The following is a 17006-nucleotide window of genomic DNA, read 5'->3' as shown; positions in this document are numbered from 1 at the left end:
AAATGAAAAAAAAATCCAAAAAAATAATCACCCACAAAGTAACATACATGGTAACTCGTAAGCTGGCACGAGGTGTTAAACCCGTGTTATAACGACTGTCGTTTTCCGGCCACGCGAGGATAAAGTAAGTTACATTCATTTATACACCTCATACTCGCTTACAAGTTAAGTTACCAGTAGGATGCACAAAAGTTGTAAGAAAGTGATTTAGATCAATGTACAATTAGGAATTACGAAGAAAGTTAATTAGAAAAGGTAACAGGTTAAAAGTTAAGGATATTGAACAGCGAGCACATGCGTATAATTATAATAAATGCAACAAATTATTAATAAAACGTTTCACAATTATAAACATGCTGTAACATACAAAGCTACATAAGATACATGCATAATCATAATATCATTAATATGTCACTGTATTAATATGTGACCTTGAATATACAGTCAAGCAATATTGCAAGCAGAATACTAAATCCCTATTTAGTCTGTTTCGTATACATAAATTACACCAAACTCGTATATTAAAAACAGATTTAATCAAGCATTAATATTTATTATACAACGTAAGTCAGAAGCAGGAAGATATTAATTCAGTTAGCTTCATATACATTTATCTAAATGTTTAATAAACATAATACTGACCATTATTATCATCGTTAACATCCATGGCTAAAACAACAACAATATATTTCAACTGCGACCAACCTACAATACACATACATGCGACCCACTGACGATTTGTAAACTTATGTCAACTTTTTTGTCCCCGATTAATCTTACAGAGGGGGCGCTGTTATTTACTAATGTAATACCGTGGGGTAGGATGGAACACCGTTAGCATTTAATATCCCATATTTCCCAATCGTGTTAAATATTTATCACGTTTTTAACAACTAACAACGCTCTTTTAGAGTCGTGAGGATACGGTTATATATTTCTATAATGCAAAATAGGACGATAAAAGAGAATGAAAACCCCAACGGCCTATATAGTTAAATATAGAGAATACACACAGAGATTTAGAAATCTCATAACCAAGGGATGTAAACCCCGTGTATCGATGTGTTGCCTTCGATTGTCAGCACTGGGTTGCAAATATTTAATAAAGTTAACTATTTTCAATGCCCCCAACCGACAATAGGAATATATAAGTCTTGAAGTGACGTCGCGCATCCTATGACGTCACACATTCCATGACGTCACAAATCATATGACGTCATCCAGCCTAATTTACGAGAATCGTCCATCTATATTTAATCGGCGCCATTCCCACAAATATCGTTTCGTGTTACATTGTTTGTTGTTGTGTAACATAGGTGTTATTGTGGCGTCATAATAAACGCGAAGGTCGCGAATTAAGAGTTGACATCGGTGAGTTTAATTGTGGGGGGATGGAGGATCAAACATATTGTGTTACCTAACAATGGTATCGAATGTGACGTCACTAATGGGTATTGTTATAATGGGTATCATGTAACTTTATATTGAGGAGGTCATGTTAGGTTTATATTTGTATGAGGGTAAATATATACATGGGTGGTTGGTAAACATACTGTGTGTATTTGTTGTTTGTTTCAACCGAAACCATAAGCTTTGTGTTTAAGGTTCAGTTGTGTTACCAAGAGTTGAACAAATATACGTGCAGGGTCAATATTTCAGTATAAGAATGAAATTTTAAGCTAAAATTACAAATATTTCGTGTTTAAGAATTGGGACGAAGACATTGAGGGTTCTACTATATACGATTGTGACGTAATAATAGCAACATCTTTAAACAAACAAAGGTGAATTAATATTAGTTTTTAGGTTTAAATTATTAACACTTGGTGTATATTACTTATATATCTATAGTTGACTGTAGCTGCCAACGTTGTGTTTAGGATCCAAGATGGCGGATGGCTTGTCAATGTCAATGGGTGGACGGGTGGCGAGCATCTATAAACAGAACACGAAACGGAGGAGATTTACAACCGTGGTCAACGATATTGAAAACAAAAAATTAAATTTCTTGAAGAAACAACTTGAAAGTGACCGAGTGGTTGAAACAAACAGAATGAAAAAGTAAGTTTGGTTTCAGTGGTCACTAATGGGTTGTCGAAATTGTCAGAAATACATTAAACCAACAAAGTCACATACGTGGTAACTTGTAGCTGGCACAAGGTGTTTGAAACAGAACATTCGTGTTATAACGACTGTCGTTGCCCCGCCATGCGAGGATAAATAAGTTACATACGTGGTAACTCATAAGCTGGCACGAGGTGTATGAAACAGAACATCCGTATTATAACGACTGTCGTTACCTCACTATGCGAGGATAAATAAGTTACATACGTGGTAACTCATAAGCTGGCACGAGGTGTATGAAACAGAACACCCATGTTATAACGACTGTCGTTACCTCACTATGCGAGGATAAATAAGTTACATACGTGGTAACTCGTAAGCGGACACGAGGTGTATGAAATAGAACACCTGTGTTATAACAAGTGTTGTTGCCCCGCCATGTTAGGATAAATAAGTTACATACATATCTTCGTTCCAGGATAAACAACAAGGTATTGAATGCGAGCGACGAGCTGAAAGCTTTCCAAGTAGCTTTACTTCGTCGCATCACAGCCGTCAACGAAGTGGGCGTGTTCGAGGATCGACCACTTCGTAACCTTGGTAGATATGGCGGGGCAAGCATTGAACAAATCAAAGCTGAAAGCTTGAAATATAAAAGAATCCGCGACCCCGAAAAAAGAAGGAAAATAAAGTCGAAGATTTTGATGGAACAGGTGATTATGACCTCATTCATCCCGATAAAGACGACATGCATGTATAATACCTAAACATTAGCCTGAGAATAAATGCTATAGACCTGTTGCAATGAATATGCCAGCACTGTAACATAGTACTGTGGGGAAGATGGGACATCTTTAGCACATAATATCCAAATATCCAGATCGTCGGTTTATGGAAGTCGTGAAGATACGTTTTTATAATTCTTTAAATGTTCTTTGTTTACTACCAAATGGGACGAGAAAATAGAATGAAAAGGTGTCCCATCTTCCCCCACTCTTTCATATACGGTAAGTCATGACACCCCCAACATACACCACGCATATCACCACTGTATATACAATATACATTATATAGCAACAAACATAACCAAACAGGGTAAACGCGATGGAAGAATCAAATCGTTCAACCCTGGTGACCTTGGCGATCTTACCGAAAGTATTTTAAAGGTGAGTTACCATGTGTGTGACTTTGTCGGTGGTTGTTTGAATGTTGGGGCGAAGACAGTCGTTATAACACAAGTGTTCTGTTTCATACACCCCGTGCCCGTTTGCCAGTTACCACGTATGTAAATTTTCTATCTAGATTTCCTGCAGGTAAAAAAGTAAAACATATTTCTATGTCAGCTTACTAAAGCGGAAATGGCGCAACGAAAAGAACACGTGGCAAGTGACGTAGGCAACCTTGATGACGTCAGGGAGGCTGACGATGACGAAAATGAGGTCATTGTAATTTGTGACGTATATATAAGACATGACGTAACGAATTGGTTACGTCATATTATAGTACTTTGAAATATGCTAACATAAAATGTTCGTTTGTTTCTTTGAATACGGTAACGAAAATCAAACCAATTAAAACAACGAAGAGAAGGCTGAACGTGCTAATTACATGCGCGACTTTTAAACCTTTTGACAACGCGTCCCATCAGCTTTACCCATAACACGCCCTACCTTCCAGTCGCCCCCCAACCCCCCACAACGAAGGTTGGTACTCCCTCCACTACAAGTGTCAAAGCCATTCAAACCAAACGAAAATTATTATCGGAAAATATCGGCTGACGTCAGGAAACGCATGGCTGGTCACACCAATCAGCATCGAGTATTGGAAAAGATCAGAGAAGAAGGGAAATGTAAGTTGGCCAACAGTATTCAAATACAGATCACTGGTACGCAGCCATCCCCTTATTTAACCAATCAAATCGCTCTGTTACGCTTCGGTTAGAGGTTAATGCGACTTGATTGGTATATATAGTGCTTGGACGAGCGTCTTATAGAAATACGTTGTCACTGACGCGTATAACAGAGATTTGACTGGCAGTCTGTACCCCCAACCCTGAGATACGAACCCTAAACCCTCAACTTATGTTTTACAGACCCCCGCCCCACGCCCGGTGTTTCCCCTCAACTGAGACACACCGACTACCCCATCACTTCATTACGTCATTATCCCAACGACCATAGACAGTACAGTGAGGCGAGTTACGAGTGGGACCATAGGAAAGCGGTGGGCCCGGTAAAGATGTCCAAACATCTGAACGACGGACAGAAGTTTTGGAACCAAACAGATAGTTTGTTACGTCATAAACACCCACGACGAGTGGTGTTACCGAGGATCGTGTAGTTTCGTGGTAGCCGATTGTTTTGAACTTGGAAAAATGATAAGATAAAAAGCTAAAAATAGAAACTGGGTCATACCAATGTAAATTGTAAAATGTTAAACAAACGTGTCAATGCCACTCGACAATACCACAGCGGTAGCGCTATTGTATTGACAGGAAATGTTGGCAATGCCAAATAACCAATGCCCATGTATGGTGTTATGCTCCCTTTTCTGTACTTTTCGCCTATTTAATCTGTTTTAAAAGATTTTAATAATGTAATATCATAATGTTCGCATATAATGCGTGTTGTGAAATAAATTATGTTCTGACGTCATTAACGGTTACGTCACTGCCTGCGTAGTGTGAAGTCACAGTCGCGCGCATCGCGTTTGCAGCGTTTGCAGAACTGCTTAGTGACGCAACAAAGAAAGAGAATCGTGGGTTCTGGTTTTGATTTCAAGCGAAACGAGGTCGACCATTTTAAGGTAGATGCGTCACAAACATGGGTGTTACGAAACTATGGATGGTTGTGTTGCTATTGTGGTTGGTTTGTGATGTCATATATGCAGGGAGGCAGCAAGGAAGAGGTAGGTGTGACGTCATGTGTGTGTGACGTCATCATATGTATACGTCATCGTATATTATAGGCAGACAAAGAAACCGTGAGAATAGACGTGGAGGTCGAGGAAGGCGACCGCCAAATGTGGGGAGGGGTCCGCCAACAAGCGGCAGTCGATCAACAGTAGATGATATATTTTCTTTGTTCTTCGGTGAAGATACTTCTTTCAGTTTCTCACATACGGGGAATTCCTTTCTATGGAGCATAGGTGGACCCACCCCAACAACCCCTGTTGCCCCTACCACCCCCGCAACCCCCGCAACAACAACAACAACAACTGCCGCGTCCACAGCGACCAATGATGACATAACAATGAACCTACCATGGCGGGGCAAAGGAAGCTTTACGGTAAACAATTGAAGTGGAACAAACCACTGTGACGTCATAAATAGTTGGCACTCTGTGTGTGTTACGTCACCATTACGTGGAAATACGTTACAATTAGGTCATAGTTTAATACGTCATCATTACGTCATAATGGACCGTAGTTTTCAAAATGTACTTTTGAGTTTGAAACGAAATGTTTGTATGCAACTTAGGTATTCGTATGTATCTGGTTATAACACGGTTGTTCACATCTGGTTGTTTACATTTGATATTTATTGCAGGGCGATGTTCGCATTGATTGTCGGAATAAGAGGGGTGGTTGTTACAAGGGTGGTGTTCAAGTATTTAACAGGGAGGAGGGTCGGTGGGGGAACGTGTGTGGGGCGGGGTGGGGTAAGATGGATGCTAACGTCGTGTGTAAATACCTCAAGTATAAGTAAGTCACATTGTTTGTGTTTGCTTTGTAATCTATCTGTTTAAATATATGATAACGAAGATTAAATTAATTAAAACAACAAAGAGAATGTAATTAGCAGCGAAACAACCGTTGTTAAAACACGTTATGGGTAAAAACTACTTAAAGTGTCAAAAAAAGGGTGTCTGCTAATCCCAACATAGTTTTTGCAATTGGGAGAAAATTATATGTTTCGTCAAAACAATGTTGTGTGACGTCATGTTAATATGTTGTGACGTCACACAGGAAAGGAGCAAAGAAACATCTTCGGCTTCGCAAAGCAAAGTTGTCAGTTGTTGGGAAAAGGTTATCACCGATGTTACGAAACATACGGTGTACGGGCGGTGAGGCGAAGTTAACCGAGTGTGACGGTGAAGCCATGCGTGACGGAGAGGGTTGTGAGGGGGAAAGATTCGCTGGGGTTGTTTGCCAGGGTGAGTATGTGAACATGTGTATATTATTGTGGGGTAAGATGGATATCGTTGGCACATAATACCCCATATTTCCCGATCAATTGTTTTTACAAACCCCTTTTAGTGTCGTTGGGATACGCCCTAATGTGACGATAAAGTAAATAAAAATTTCATCTTACCCTAACTTAAGCCAACCCCGAGGGCAACTTACATCTATTCACCCTCACAGGAAAACAAACGATCCTTGAAGATGACGTCACGTGCTCGAGTTCCGAAACACGATGCGCGAATCGTAAGACGTGTGTTACGTCACAACACGTATGCGATGGGACGAGTGATTGTCCTTGGGGTAGCGATGAAGAGAACTGTGGAACAACTGGTTTGTGACGTCATAGTGGTGTGATGTGTGACGTCATAATGTTATATTCCCAGGTGTTTGTGACGTGGATAAGTTCTGGTGTGGGGCCGGGGGAGGGGGGTGTGTTAGTCGAAGCTTTGTTTGCGATGGAGACAGAGATTGTGTGAACGGGACGGATGAGATTGGGTGTGGTAAGTATGGTTGGGCGCATGGCGGGGCAACGACAGTCGTTATAACACGGTGTTCTGTTTAATACACCTCGTGCCCGCTTACAAGTTACCACGTATGTAACTTATTTATCCTCACATGGCGAAGCAACGACAGTCGTTATAACACTGGTAATCTGTTTCATACACCTTGTGCCCGCTTACGAGTTACCACGTATGTAACTTTGTGGGTGATTGTTTTTCTGCATGGCTGTTAGTTTGGACAACCCATAAGTGACCACTGGGTTGGAGCAATTGTTGTTAAGTGTCAAGAACACATACGCCCACAATAGCAGTGACGAGCCTGGAACCCCACGTGCTCTTCTGTAAAGACAAGCGTCCTGACTTTTATACTATGTTGTTCCAGTGCAATACCTGCGTCAGTTTACATGGCTACGAAACGCCAAGCTCCAATTAACCGCTGGTGACTACAACTCGGGTTGGCGCCATGTTACTCCATATACTTGTGCGAAGAAATGTAGAGAAGAAAAACGATTTGACTGCGTGTCGTTCGATTATCATAAGGTGACGTCATGATATACTTTATGGGTAACCATATCTAAGTGTTACGTCACAAGTAGGATACAAAGGAGTGTGACCTCACAACGCATTCGAGTAGAAACGCTCGCTTGGTGCGCCCGAGAGAAGGGAACTGGGATCATTATGAACTTAAGACGCCTAGGAGTGAGTATCGTGACGTCACATACTGATGACGTAATAATCTGATGACGTAACATACAGGGTGTCCTGGGTTTCGATGTGTTACGTCATGGTCGTGTATACCAGCATCCCAACAATGTGATGGAGAGGTTCAATGTAGGGACGGGTCGGATGAAAGAAACTGCAGTAAGTGCTTTGATTGACAGGTGGTGTATTGGGTGGGATTGATGGTTTGATTGATAGGTGGTGTATTGAGCGGAAATGATGGTTTGATTGACAGGTGATTGGGCGGGAGGAATGGTTTGATTGACAGGTTGTGTATTGGGCGGGTTTGATGGTTTGATTGACAGGTGGTGTATTAAGCGGGTTTGATGGTTTGATTGACAGGTGACGTAGGAGGAGGATTTACCATCCGTCTGGCATCGGGGGTTTCCTCATATGAGGGTCATCTGGAGGTCAAGCGGGCTGGGGAGGACTTTGGGCTCGTGTGCGACATCGGGTGGTCGATGAATGAAGCGAACGTCGCGTGTAGACAATTGGGATTCAGGTTGAAATATTGAGTAATACTGTGATTGTATAGTGATTGTGACGTCGTAATACTCAACAGAGGTGCATTGATGGCGCTAAGTGGTCAATTCTTTCAACGAAGTCATCGCGCGTATATGCTTAGTGACGTCACATGCAGGGGTGATGAGGTCACTATAGATGAATGTCGTCATAGTGGGTGGGGGGTAAAAGATTGCCCAATGGACCATGAAGCTGGGGTGGTTTGTATATGTAAGTGACGTCATCGTTACGTCATATTGTCATCACCACGATGTCATTATCCGTTTATAGTTGGTGACGTTGCTATTCCTACAACGACGCCAACAACAACAACTACACGTGGAACAACTACAGCACAAAGAATAACAACAACAGCGACGCCACGACGTACAACAGCCACGCCACCAAGATGTGGCGTGAAGCCATCCACCGAAAACCACGCCATACCGCGTATAGTGGGTGGCAACTTTGCTCAACCCAATGAATGGCCATGGCAGGTACGTCATATACGTCATACCCTCGCATACGTCATAACCATGCATACGTCACACAGGTAGCAATTTGGTTACCTTGGCAATTCAAATGTGGAGGGACTTTGATTGACAGTTGTTGGGTGTTGACGGCGGCTCACTGCTTCTCGTGAGTTTGTGATGATTTAATTGTTGTTGTTTCTGTGGTAGTATAAGGTTAATACCATCATTAACTTTACCTTAATGGTTTATACAAACTGTTACGTAACAAGGGAACGACAATAACTCAGTTATAATAACCATTGTTTACAAACAGACAGCAGTATGACGTCAGTAACTACTGGATACGCTTGGGTGACCACCAATCAACGGTCGTAGATGGCACAGAACAGGATTTCAAAATTGAAAGAATAATTAAACATAATTTCAACACAAACACAAACGACAACGACATTGCTTTGATTGAGGTGGATGGCATATTATAAATTTGTTTAAACGCTTGGGTTAAAACTATTTACTAAATAATCAGACATGAATACTTCTTGAGCATAATATGTAGTAGATTGGGGGAAGATGGGACAATTTTTAATCTATTTTCTCGTCTCATTTGGTAATAAACAAAGAACATTCAACGAATTATGAAACCGTATTCTCACGACTTCCATAGACCGTTGTTAATTGTTTAAAACAACGATCTGGTTATTTATATATTATGTGATAAAGGTGTCCCATCTTCCCCGACCTTACCATACTTTCGAATACGATAGCAAAGATCAAATTAAAACAACGAAACAGTGTTGGTTAACAGCGTATACGTTAGGTTAAACCAACACACCACTAACACACATCATACCTCCAGTTGAAACGTCATAACGGCAGATGTGCTCGACTCAACGAAGTTGTGAAACTAGCTTGTCTACCAACGTCGTTGAACCAGTTTCCTGGTGGAACAAAATGTCATATAGTTGGTTGGGGACAAACGTCATTTGAGAGTAAGTGTTTGGGGGTTGTGTATGAAACAATCAGTGGTAATGGGTTGTCTAAATTGTCAGGTGTATGAAACAGAACACCTGTGTTATAACGACTGTCGTTGCCCCGCCATGCCAGGATAAATAAGTTACATACGTGGTAACTTGTAAGCGGGCACGAGGTGTATGAAACAGAACACCTGTGTTATAACGACTGTTGTTGCCCCGTCATGCGAGGATAAATAAGTTACATACGTGGTAACTTGTATGCTGGCCCGAGGTGTATGAAACAGAACACCTGTGTTATAACGACTGCCACTGCCCCGTCATAATTAAGTATATAGTAACCATAATTAAAACGAATATTTTACAGAGTCGGTAAATTAACATTCTCTGATACACAGGCGCCACACCTTACACGAGGTTGTTGAAAGAAGCGACCATCCCATTGATAAGTAGAAGGGACTGCCTTGCACAAAGTGTGTACGGCACAAGATTGTCCACTAACATGTTTTGTGCCGGTTATATAAGAGGAGGGGTGGATACGTGTCAAGGGGATTCGGGTGGCCCGCTCCTGTGCCAAGCAAACGATGGTAGGTTCGGTTGGGGGAGTTGGTAATTCTGTGGGCTAAGTTACTAACTGTATGCTTGGTAATATAAACTGAACGTTAAGGTTTGGGGGGAGGTTGGGCGAAATACTTGGTAACAATGATATACCACAGTTGGCGCTGCTGGTCCACGCTGGCACATAAAATCTCATATTTTTTATGCTTTTTTACAGTCATAAGATTAGCTATACAGTTATGTAATTTTTCTATGTTTACAACCAGATCGAACGAGCAAAGAGAATGAAAACACTCCCTATTTTACCCCACTCTACTATAAGATTAGGGGCTGCTTAACTTTGATTTATATCTGAGTCAAGAAATGTGGTGGCCGGCACAGACAATAATGTTGTTCAACTAACGTCTTTACATTTCCTTCTTTCAGTTAAACATTTTTTTAATCTATCTGCCTTTATAGGTTTATACTACGTGTGGGGTGTGGTTAGTTGGGGCAACGGTTGCGCCCAACCCAGGTCACCAGGTGTTTATACTAACGTTGCAAACTACGTTGGTTGGATCACAAGGAATACTGGAATAACATTCACTTAATCACGTCATAATAAACATATGTACGTCAACAATGGCTGTTTATTTCAAAAGATACACAAAGAACATAGGAACGACAACAGCGAATGCGACACAAACAGCCATTGTTACTTCCATAGCCACGCGGTTCCGTACCGACTTAACCGAGCTAAACATCGCGTGTCGGTAAACACCGGACGTTGTAGCGTTGCCTGCGTTGCGGTTCGTATGCGGAAACTCAACCTTTGAATAATTTGGTTTAGTGACGTAACTATGACGTAACCATGGCGTAGCCATGGCTGCAAATAAAAATTACGGCATATTACATACAAATTATGCATTATATGACGTTATAAATAGGTATTAAAGCGTAAATATAACGTATTTATGACGTAGTCTATGGTGTAAATTATGGCGTAGTCTATGGTGTAAATTATGACGTAATATATGATGTAATCACCTGTGGTTCCTCTTTCCCGAGGAAATTACAAAGAGGTTCCCAACCTTGCTTGACGTTGAAAGTTAGCAGGTTCGATTGGGGTACTTGCTGTGTGACGTATGCAATATGGGCATTGTAAGCACGCTTACATAACAATGGACTGATGTCATACGTCATAATGCTTGACAATGGGTTGACGAACCTTCCAGAGGATATGACGTCATTAGCCAACCTCATGATCTCAAACCTTCTGCTTACAGTTGGAGAGATATATCTCATCAAGCGAAGGAGGAAGTTGTTGTTCAATGTCTGCGAGGGTGTCGTATCATATATGGTAAAAGGTGGGGTTATACCATAGTTATATATTCAGAATATGGGTCCAACAAAGCGTACATATCATATATAGACATTATACTGTGTCTTCTATATACACACCAAGCATTTTCCCAAGTTACACATCAACATTACACACAAAACGTTACTTACATCTCGGTTACGTTTGTAGCTTTCAAACCAAACATCCTCATTATCCCTCACACACAAGATCACCTGAATGGAGGTAAATATAAATGTTAACCAAACAATACAGTGCTGGTTATAATACAATGGTTATAGACTGATATGTTGAAATACTTATTGTTGAAGAAAAATCTTGTAAAGATAAATTTTCCTACGGCGCCATACTTAGCGGACATACTAAGTTTACACATGTCGTTGAATACGCGGATGAACATAGAAAGATAGGGAACTATTTACCTTGCACGTAGGGAAAGCTTTGTAGATTTCGACAGCCAGCACAGCGGCAGGCCCGTCAGTGACCGCCTCACAGTTTGACAACATCTGTTGGGGGAATGTATTGTATAGAGTTGTTTGGCACATGGTTAAACCCAGTGGTCATTTATAGGATTGTACACATTATCAGCCATACAGAAAAACAATTACCCACAAAGTTATATACGTGGTAACTCGTAAGCGGGCACGAGGTGTATGAAACAGAACATTCGTACATATTATAAAGTCCCAAACCTCTTTGAGCATTGGCGTCGCATCCCCATTATACGTCATCAATGCCTCCCATTGTTCCACCCCACCCACGTGATTAAGTTGTTCCGCTACATCCCATACGTCATAATCAAGCACCTCTAACGCGTCTTTCATCGACTTCGTCCCTGTCTTGTACAAACCAGCCACGATAACTTTCATGATGGAACGTAAAAGGAAATAAATAAACTGAAGTAGTAACTGTAGAATAAACATCATTTTAAATTAATATTCTAAATATCCTAAAGCAATAAATTACGATACCAACGTTTCTTAACATCATAAATACATATAGTACTGTGGGGTAAGATAAGACACGTTTAGCACATAATATCCAAATATCCGAATCGTGTTTTAAACAAATAACAGCAGTCCATGTAAGTCGTGAGAATACGGTCTGATTTTAAATGATCTTTAAATGTTATTTGTTTACTACGAACTTGGACGAGAAAATAGGATGAACAGGTGTCCCATCTTCCCCTACCCCACTATATATACCAAACAAAGAGTATATGTGTGTAGATATACACCTAACCCACATATTGGTCACTATGCATAGCGACCTTATTTCATAACAACAACATATATAACTAAACTCGCAACGTTGAAGTATCTTCTCAACAAGTATAACATACAATAAGTATAAGTAATATATCCCCTTGTACTTTATATCTATTATTATAACGTTTGCTTCTATATAGAGGTTCATGCACCCGCGTTTAGGAGCAAATTATTAAAATAAACAAACCTTATATTAATACATAACAAACAACCAACACACCACCTCAACCACACAACCTTACACTAATGAATCTACAACATGAATGCAACATCCACAAACCACGTGTTCAATACTTAAAGGGAACCAAGGTCAAAATATTTTATTCGTCGATTTTGAACTTTTTGTTTCACAATTTGGAATAAATAAACTTACTATGACGTAAATAAACTTACTATGACGTATGATGTACTATGACTCATTTGTAGCGTAATATACAAAGCGCGCGTTGTTTCTATTTTTTACATTCCCGCTTTAAAAGCGTCGTTCGAATGCGAGCGCGGGAGGCGTCTATGACGTCGATAATGATGATTGTTCCTCGGTTCTATTGTTGCACGCCGCGATCGACGCGATGAAGGATTGTCTGAAAGTCTCTTGAACGAACCATCGGTGGTCACGCGCGACATCTCCCGGTTAAAATCTGACGACCTTTCCCTCACGTGGCGGCGGGAAGGAAGTGACGCACGTCGATCAAATTCCCCTGTTATGATATCACAATTTGATTATGACGTTAGTTTTATAACAAAACCTTAACAGCGTGGCTTTCAAACCGTGCGATAAATATAAGTGCCAATACAACTTATATTTAAACAAAACTTACTTCGTGACGTCGTCCTTTCTAACTGTGGTGACGTCACATCCGGTACAATAATCCTTTGTGATTGTTCATCACGTATTAAACTTCGCGTCCTCGTCCTCATAAGATGATCTCCACTCTCGTCATGCTCGTGTAACATCTCCATCCGTGGTTGGAAGCCTCGGCGCTCAGGGAGGGGCGGGGGACCGCATCTACTAGGGCTCCTTGGAAGTTCTGAGCATTGTGATTGACTGAAGACGTCACTCGTTCTACTGCGCGAACTCCTAACCCCGATTGAACGGCGGTCGAACATGCTGGCCTCGCTTGGCGGGTAAGACGTGTTCCTGTAGTTGGGATTGTTGGATTTAGGTAGAGGGGGTGGTTGGCAGTTGATGTAGTTGGAATCAGGGATACTAAAGTTGTCCACGATGGATGGGGGGACATGGGAGCATACGGAGGCGATGCGTTCAAAGGGGTCGATTTCGTTCTGTAGGGGAGGGGTTAGAATTTGTATATGTGGGTGAGGCTCTGTAGTTGGGTGTACGCCAAATACATATGTAAATAGGCCAGAGTTCGCACATTATCTTAATGCGGTATATGGTTTATTAAAACCTTTATGCATATGTGTGTACGTTATTAAAACGATCGTTAGCGATTCTGGTTTTGCGCTGAATTTTAGGTTCAACGGCGAGATTTGCCATGTAAACTGTTGCAACCCAAAGTATTTGTAAATCTAATCACTCTGCGAAAATATCAAGGATCCACAAGCTCTAAATTAGGGTCTTACTTGTGGCAGACGGGGGTCTTGATCCGTAGACCTCGTGGACACGGTCGACTCTTTCTCCTTTCGTTTCCTCTTCTTTAAAACCTCGATTCTCTTCCACACGAGGAAGCCAATGATAATGATGGCAAGACATCCAAGCCCCAGCCCGATGTATAAGCCAACGTGCTTGTCATCGCTGCCGCTGCTGTCGTTGGCGATCGTTGATAACTCGGTGGATACTGAAAAACAACTTTTGGTAAATATTACATGGATGGACGTAACCTTCGGGTTGGGTCGTGTTACTGTACGAAGGTAAATAACATGAACAAACTTACACCGGGGACGAGTGGTTGTAGTTCTGGGGGCGGGTGGATCGAACGATTTGGTTGCTGGAACAAAGTGAAGGATAATGTTGAAACATGGTTTCTACTTTTAAACAGTAATATACTTCATATTTAACTAACATAATAAAGAAATTGGAATTAACAGCAAAACGACATTCGTTATAACACGATGAAGCCACGACCCGTACAAATGATAAAACTATACTTGCAGTAAAAACCCGATCGAGCTGTGGTCATCGTGTAGCTGATGGCGAATCCTTTGTTTGGATGACAGCCCTGTTGGCCTTGGAAGTCGATGCGAAGCGAGCGACCTGCGGGTGGGGGGGGGGGGGTATTAAAAGTGGGCTGTGTATAGTAAGGTGGGGTATCGTCCCATTTGGAAGTAAAAGAATATTTACAGAATTATAGCCGTGCCCTAACTGTAAAAAAACATGATAATAAAGTATATGGTATAGTATGTGCTAACGGTATGAATCTTACCCACGGAACTATATATAATACACATCAAACAACATTTTCTACAAGAACACCTATTCCTATAGGCCACGGAAACAATGCAGACCGATAAAGCTGTTCCGGCAACAACCCACCCATACACACTGTACATTATCGAAAGAACTTAATCATTACCCATATATACAACCCACCTTTAGACACGATGTCACCGGGAACTTGGTTACCACAAAACCTGGCTTGCGTTTTCTTCAACTTTATGTCGATGATCTCAACATAGTCGGCCCCACAATGGGCGGGGTCGTCCGCCAGCAACCGCAACCCCCTGAATGCGATGCGAACTTTCTTGCCGAGGGGGGCGGTGATCCTGTGTGTTTGTGACGTCATGATAGAGTTATAAGTTAGTGGCGTCATAAAGTCACTACTAAGTGTGACGTCACACAAACCATTCACGTAACAATGTTAATTTTGTATCAATTAAACTTAGATACGTCATAATTACTTTATAATTACATTAAGTGGGTAAGTTGTATAAGCTAACGTCCCATGTTTGCAGCAATACTTTAGAACAACGAACGACACCAATATTGTAGTTTGTTTGTTCTCGTTATAACAGCAGACTTATAATTAGACCACCCCTACCACAATAAACCACTTATACAGGCCTTTACACCCTAACCCCATATAACCCCCACACCCCACGTACATAACCCCACATTACCCCCACCTCCCACCCACCTCCACGTGCACCTTGAATGTCTCACACACAACCTACTCGGCCAACCATTACTCGCAAAATTCTTCCAACCGGCTGATGCTTGTAAACGTAAGCGTTTGCACGACCCTGAGTATATGGGCACGTAAGTGACGGTTGTTAACGGACACGTAAGTGAGTTTGGTATTAGAATGGTAATTATAACCCCCATGGGTAACAGGCCAACTACGGACTAACCCCCCGGCTGGGCTTCGGGCCAGGTATTGCCATATAAGGTATAAACACCAGAGTGGAGTATTGAATATATAAGGCATAGGAATTGGGCAAAGTACTTTTATACTAAGACACCAAAGCATAAATTTAGGACTGTGGGGTAAGATGGGTACCGTTAAAAATTTAACTTCGCTTTGTTCACTATCAAACTAGATGATAAAATATAATACAAGAATGGGCCATCTTACCCCAACCTACTATATAAGATTTATATTAACTACTCATCATCACTACATATCCACCCATATATATATATGCAGGTACATAACCACCCATATATATATGCAGGTACATATCCACCCATATATATATATATGCAGGTACATATCCACCCATATATATATATGCAGGTACATAACCACCCATATATATATATGCAGGTACATATCCACCCATATATATATATGCAGGTACATAACCACCCATATATATATGCAGGTACATAACCACCCATATATATATGCAGGTACATAACCACCCATATATATATATGCAGGTACATAACCACCCATATATATATATGCAGGTACATATCCACCCATATATATATGCAGGTACATAACCACCCATATATATATGCAGGTACATAACCACCCATATATATATATGCAGGTACATAACCACCCATATATATATATGCAGGTACATAACCACCCATATATATATATGCAGGTACATAACCACCCATATATATATATGCAGGTACATATCCACCCATATATATACAAGCCCACTTACAAGTTACAGGTTGCAGGTAAGTCGCCTCCCCTTCTGTTGGAGCAACCAACGGCGTTATACGGCCAACACAAACGTCAATCAACATCAAACCTAACGTAACGTAACTTAGCATTGCGCCATTGAGCGGCATCTATGGGGAAAATATGTTTAAATATAAGTTACAAACATAAATAGCCCGCGTTTAAACGACTGTTGTTTGGCTGCTAATTTCCTTCTATTTGTTGTTTTAATTAATGTAACCTTCGTTATCGTGTTCGAAAAGATAAATAAAACATATGTTGAGTAATCCGACCTAAATTCTAACTCCTCTGACAAGAACCTCACCTATATAGAAAGGAAAGTTACTTTAT

At 41.0% G+C, this 17006-nt stretch overlaps 5 protein-coding genes across 11 annotated transcripts in view; 2 read left to right on the top strand and 3 right to left on the bottom strand.

Moving 5' to 3' along the window:
• The window catches only part of LOC100179425 (transmembrane and coiled-coil domains protein 1-like), a 14072-nt gene extending 12156 nt beyond the window's left edge, over positions 1–1916 (bottom strand). The window contains exon 1 of one of the 2 annotated variants that reach the window (XM_026837763.1): positions 1838–1916. In XM_026837763.1, coding sequence (XP_026693564.1) covers position 1838 — 1 coding nt within the window. In that variant the 5' untranslated portion in view covers positions 1839–1916. Of the gene's footprint in view, positions 1–642; positions 739–1837 lie in introns of those variants that run through there. The other variant, XM_002127023.5, reaches the window with a different exon arrangement.
• LOC104266792 lies at positions 932–4715 on the top strand. Of its 5 annotated transcripts, none has more exons than XM_026838071.1 (7): positions 932–1371; positions 1881–2061; positions 2543–2777; positions 3159–3230; positions 3408–3509; positions 3742–3913; positions 4157–4715. In XM_026838071.1, the coding sequence occupies exons 2-7, from the start codon at positions 1889–1891 to the stop codon at positions 4402–4404; spliced, it is 1002 nt and encodes a 333-aa protein (XP_026693872.1). In that variant the 5' UTR covers positions 932–1371; positions 1881–1888; the 3' UTR covers positions 4405–4715. The 5 variants fall into 5 exon arrangements, with proteins under 5 accessions (XP_026693872.1, XP_026693882.1, XP_018666744.1 ...); XM_026838081.1 differs by lacking the exon at positions 932–1371 and adding an exon at positions 1383–1752; XM_018811199.2 differs by lacking the exon at positions 932–1371 and adding an exon at positions 1383–1784.
• A 32-nt stretch (positions 4716–4747) lies between these two features.
• On the top strand, positions 4748–10588 carry LOC100175526 (neurotrypsin-like). Of its 2 annotated transcripts, none has more exons than XM_002120657.5 (17): positions 4748–4971; positions 5032–5351; positions 5612–5766; positions 6031–6218; positions 6427–6576; positions 6630–6746; positions 7129–7286; positions 7343–7445; positions 7503–7607; positions 7809–7968; positions 8029–8198; positions 8259–8464; positions 8521–8606; positions 8754–8904; positions 9297–9429; positions 9810–9998; positions 10429–10588. In XM_002120657.5, exons 1-17 carry the CDS (start codon positions 4887–4889, stop codon positions 10557–10559), a joined length of 2607 nt encoding a protein of 868 aa, XP_002120693.2. In that variant the 5' UTR covers positions 4748–4886; the 3' UTR covers positions 10560–10588. The 2 variants fall into 2 exon arrangements, with proteins under 2 accessions (XP_002120693.2, XP_018673362.1); XM_018817817.2 differs by having other exon boundaries at positions 4748–4975; positions 5036–5351.
• On the bottom strand, positions 10581–12212 carry LOC100181739. The gene is made up of 5 exons (XM_002126462.3): positions 12001–12212; positions 11731–11814; positions 11461–11523; positions 10996–11283; positions 10581–10778 (listed from the first exon to the last, which is right to left on the bottom strand). Exons 1-5 carry the CDS (start codon positions 12175–12177, stop codon positions 10599–10601), a joined length of 792 nt encoding a protein of 263 aa, XP_002126498.1. The 5' UTR covers positions 12178–12212; the 3' UTR covers positions 10581–10598.
• Positions 12213–12898: 686 nt separating this feature from the next.
• Positions 12899–16782, bottom strand: LOC100180211. The gene is made up of 8 exons (XM_018811114.2): positions 16657–16782; positions 15669–15774; positions 15125–15297; positions 14687–14788; positions 14469–14522; positions 14158–14372; positions 13395–13857; positions 12899–13274 (listed from the first exon to the last, which is right to left on the bottom strand). Exons 1-8 carry the CDS (start codon positions 16766–16768, stop codon positions 13036–13038), a joined length of 1464 nt encoding a protein of 487 aa, XP_018666659.2. The 5' UTR covers positions 16769–16782; the 3' UTR covers positions 12899–13035.
• Positions 16783–17006: the final 224 nt, after the last annotated feature.

This window comes from Ciona intestinalis, chromosome 1, assembly GCF_000224145.3.
Source record: "Ciona intestinalis chromosome 1, KH, whole genome shotgun sequence".
NCBI classification, from domain to species: Eukaryota; Metazoa; Chordata; class Ascidiacea; order Phlebobranchia; family Cionidae; genus Ciona; species Ciona intestinalis.
The sequence above is the reverse complement of the archived record's forward strand: the minus strand, read 5'-3'. Positions and strand labels throughout refer to the sequence as shown.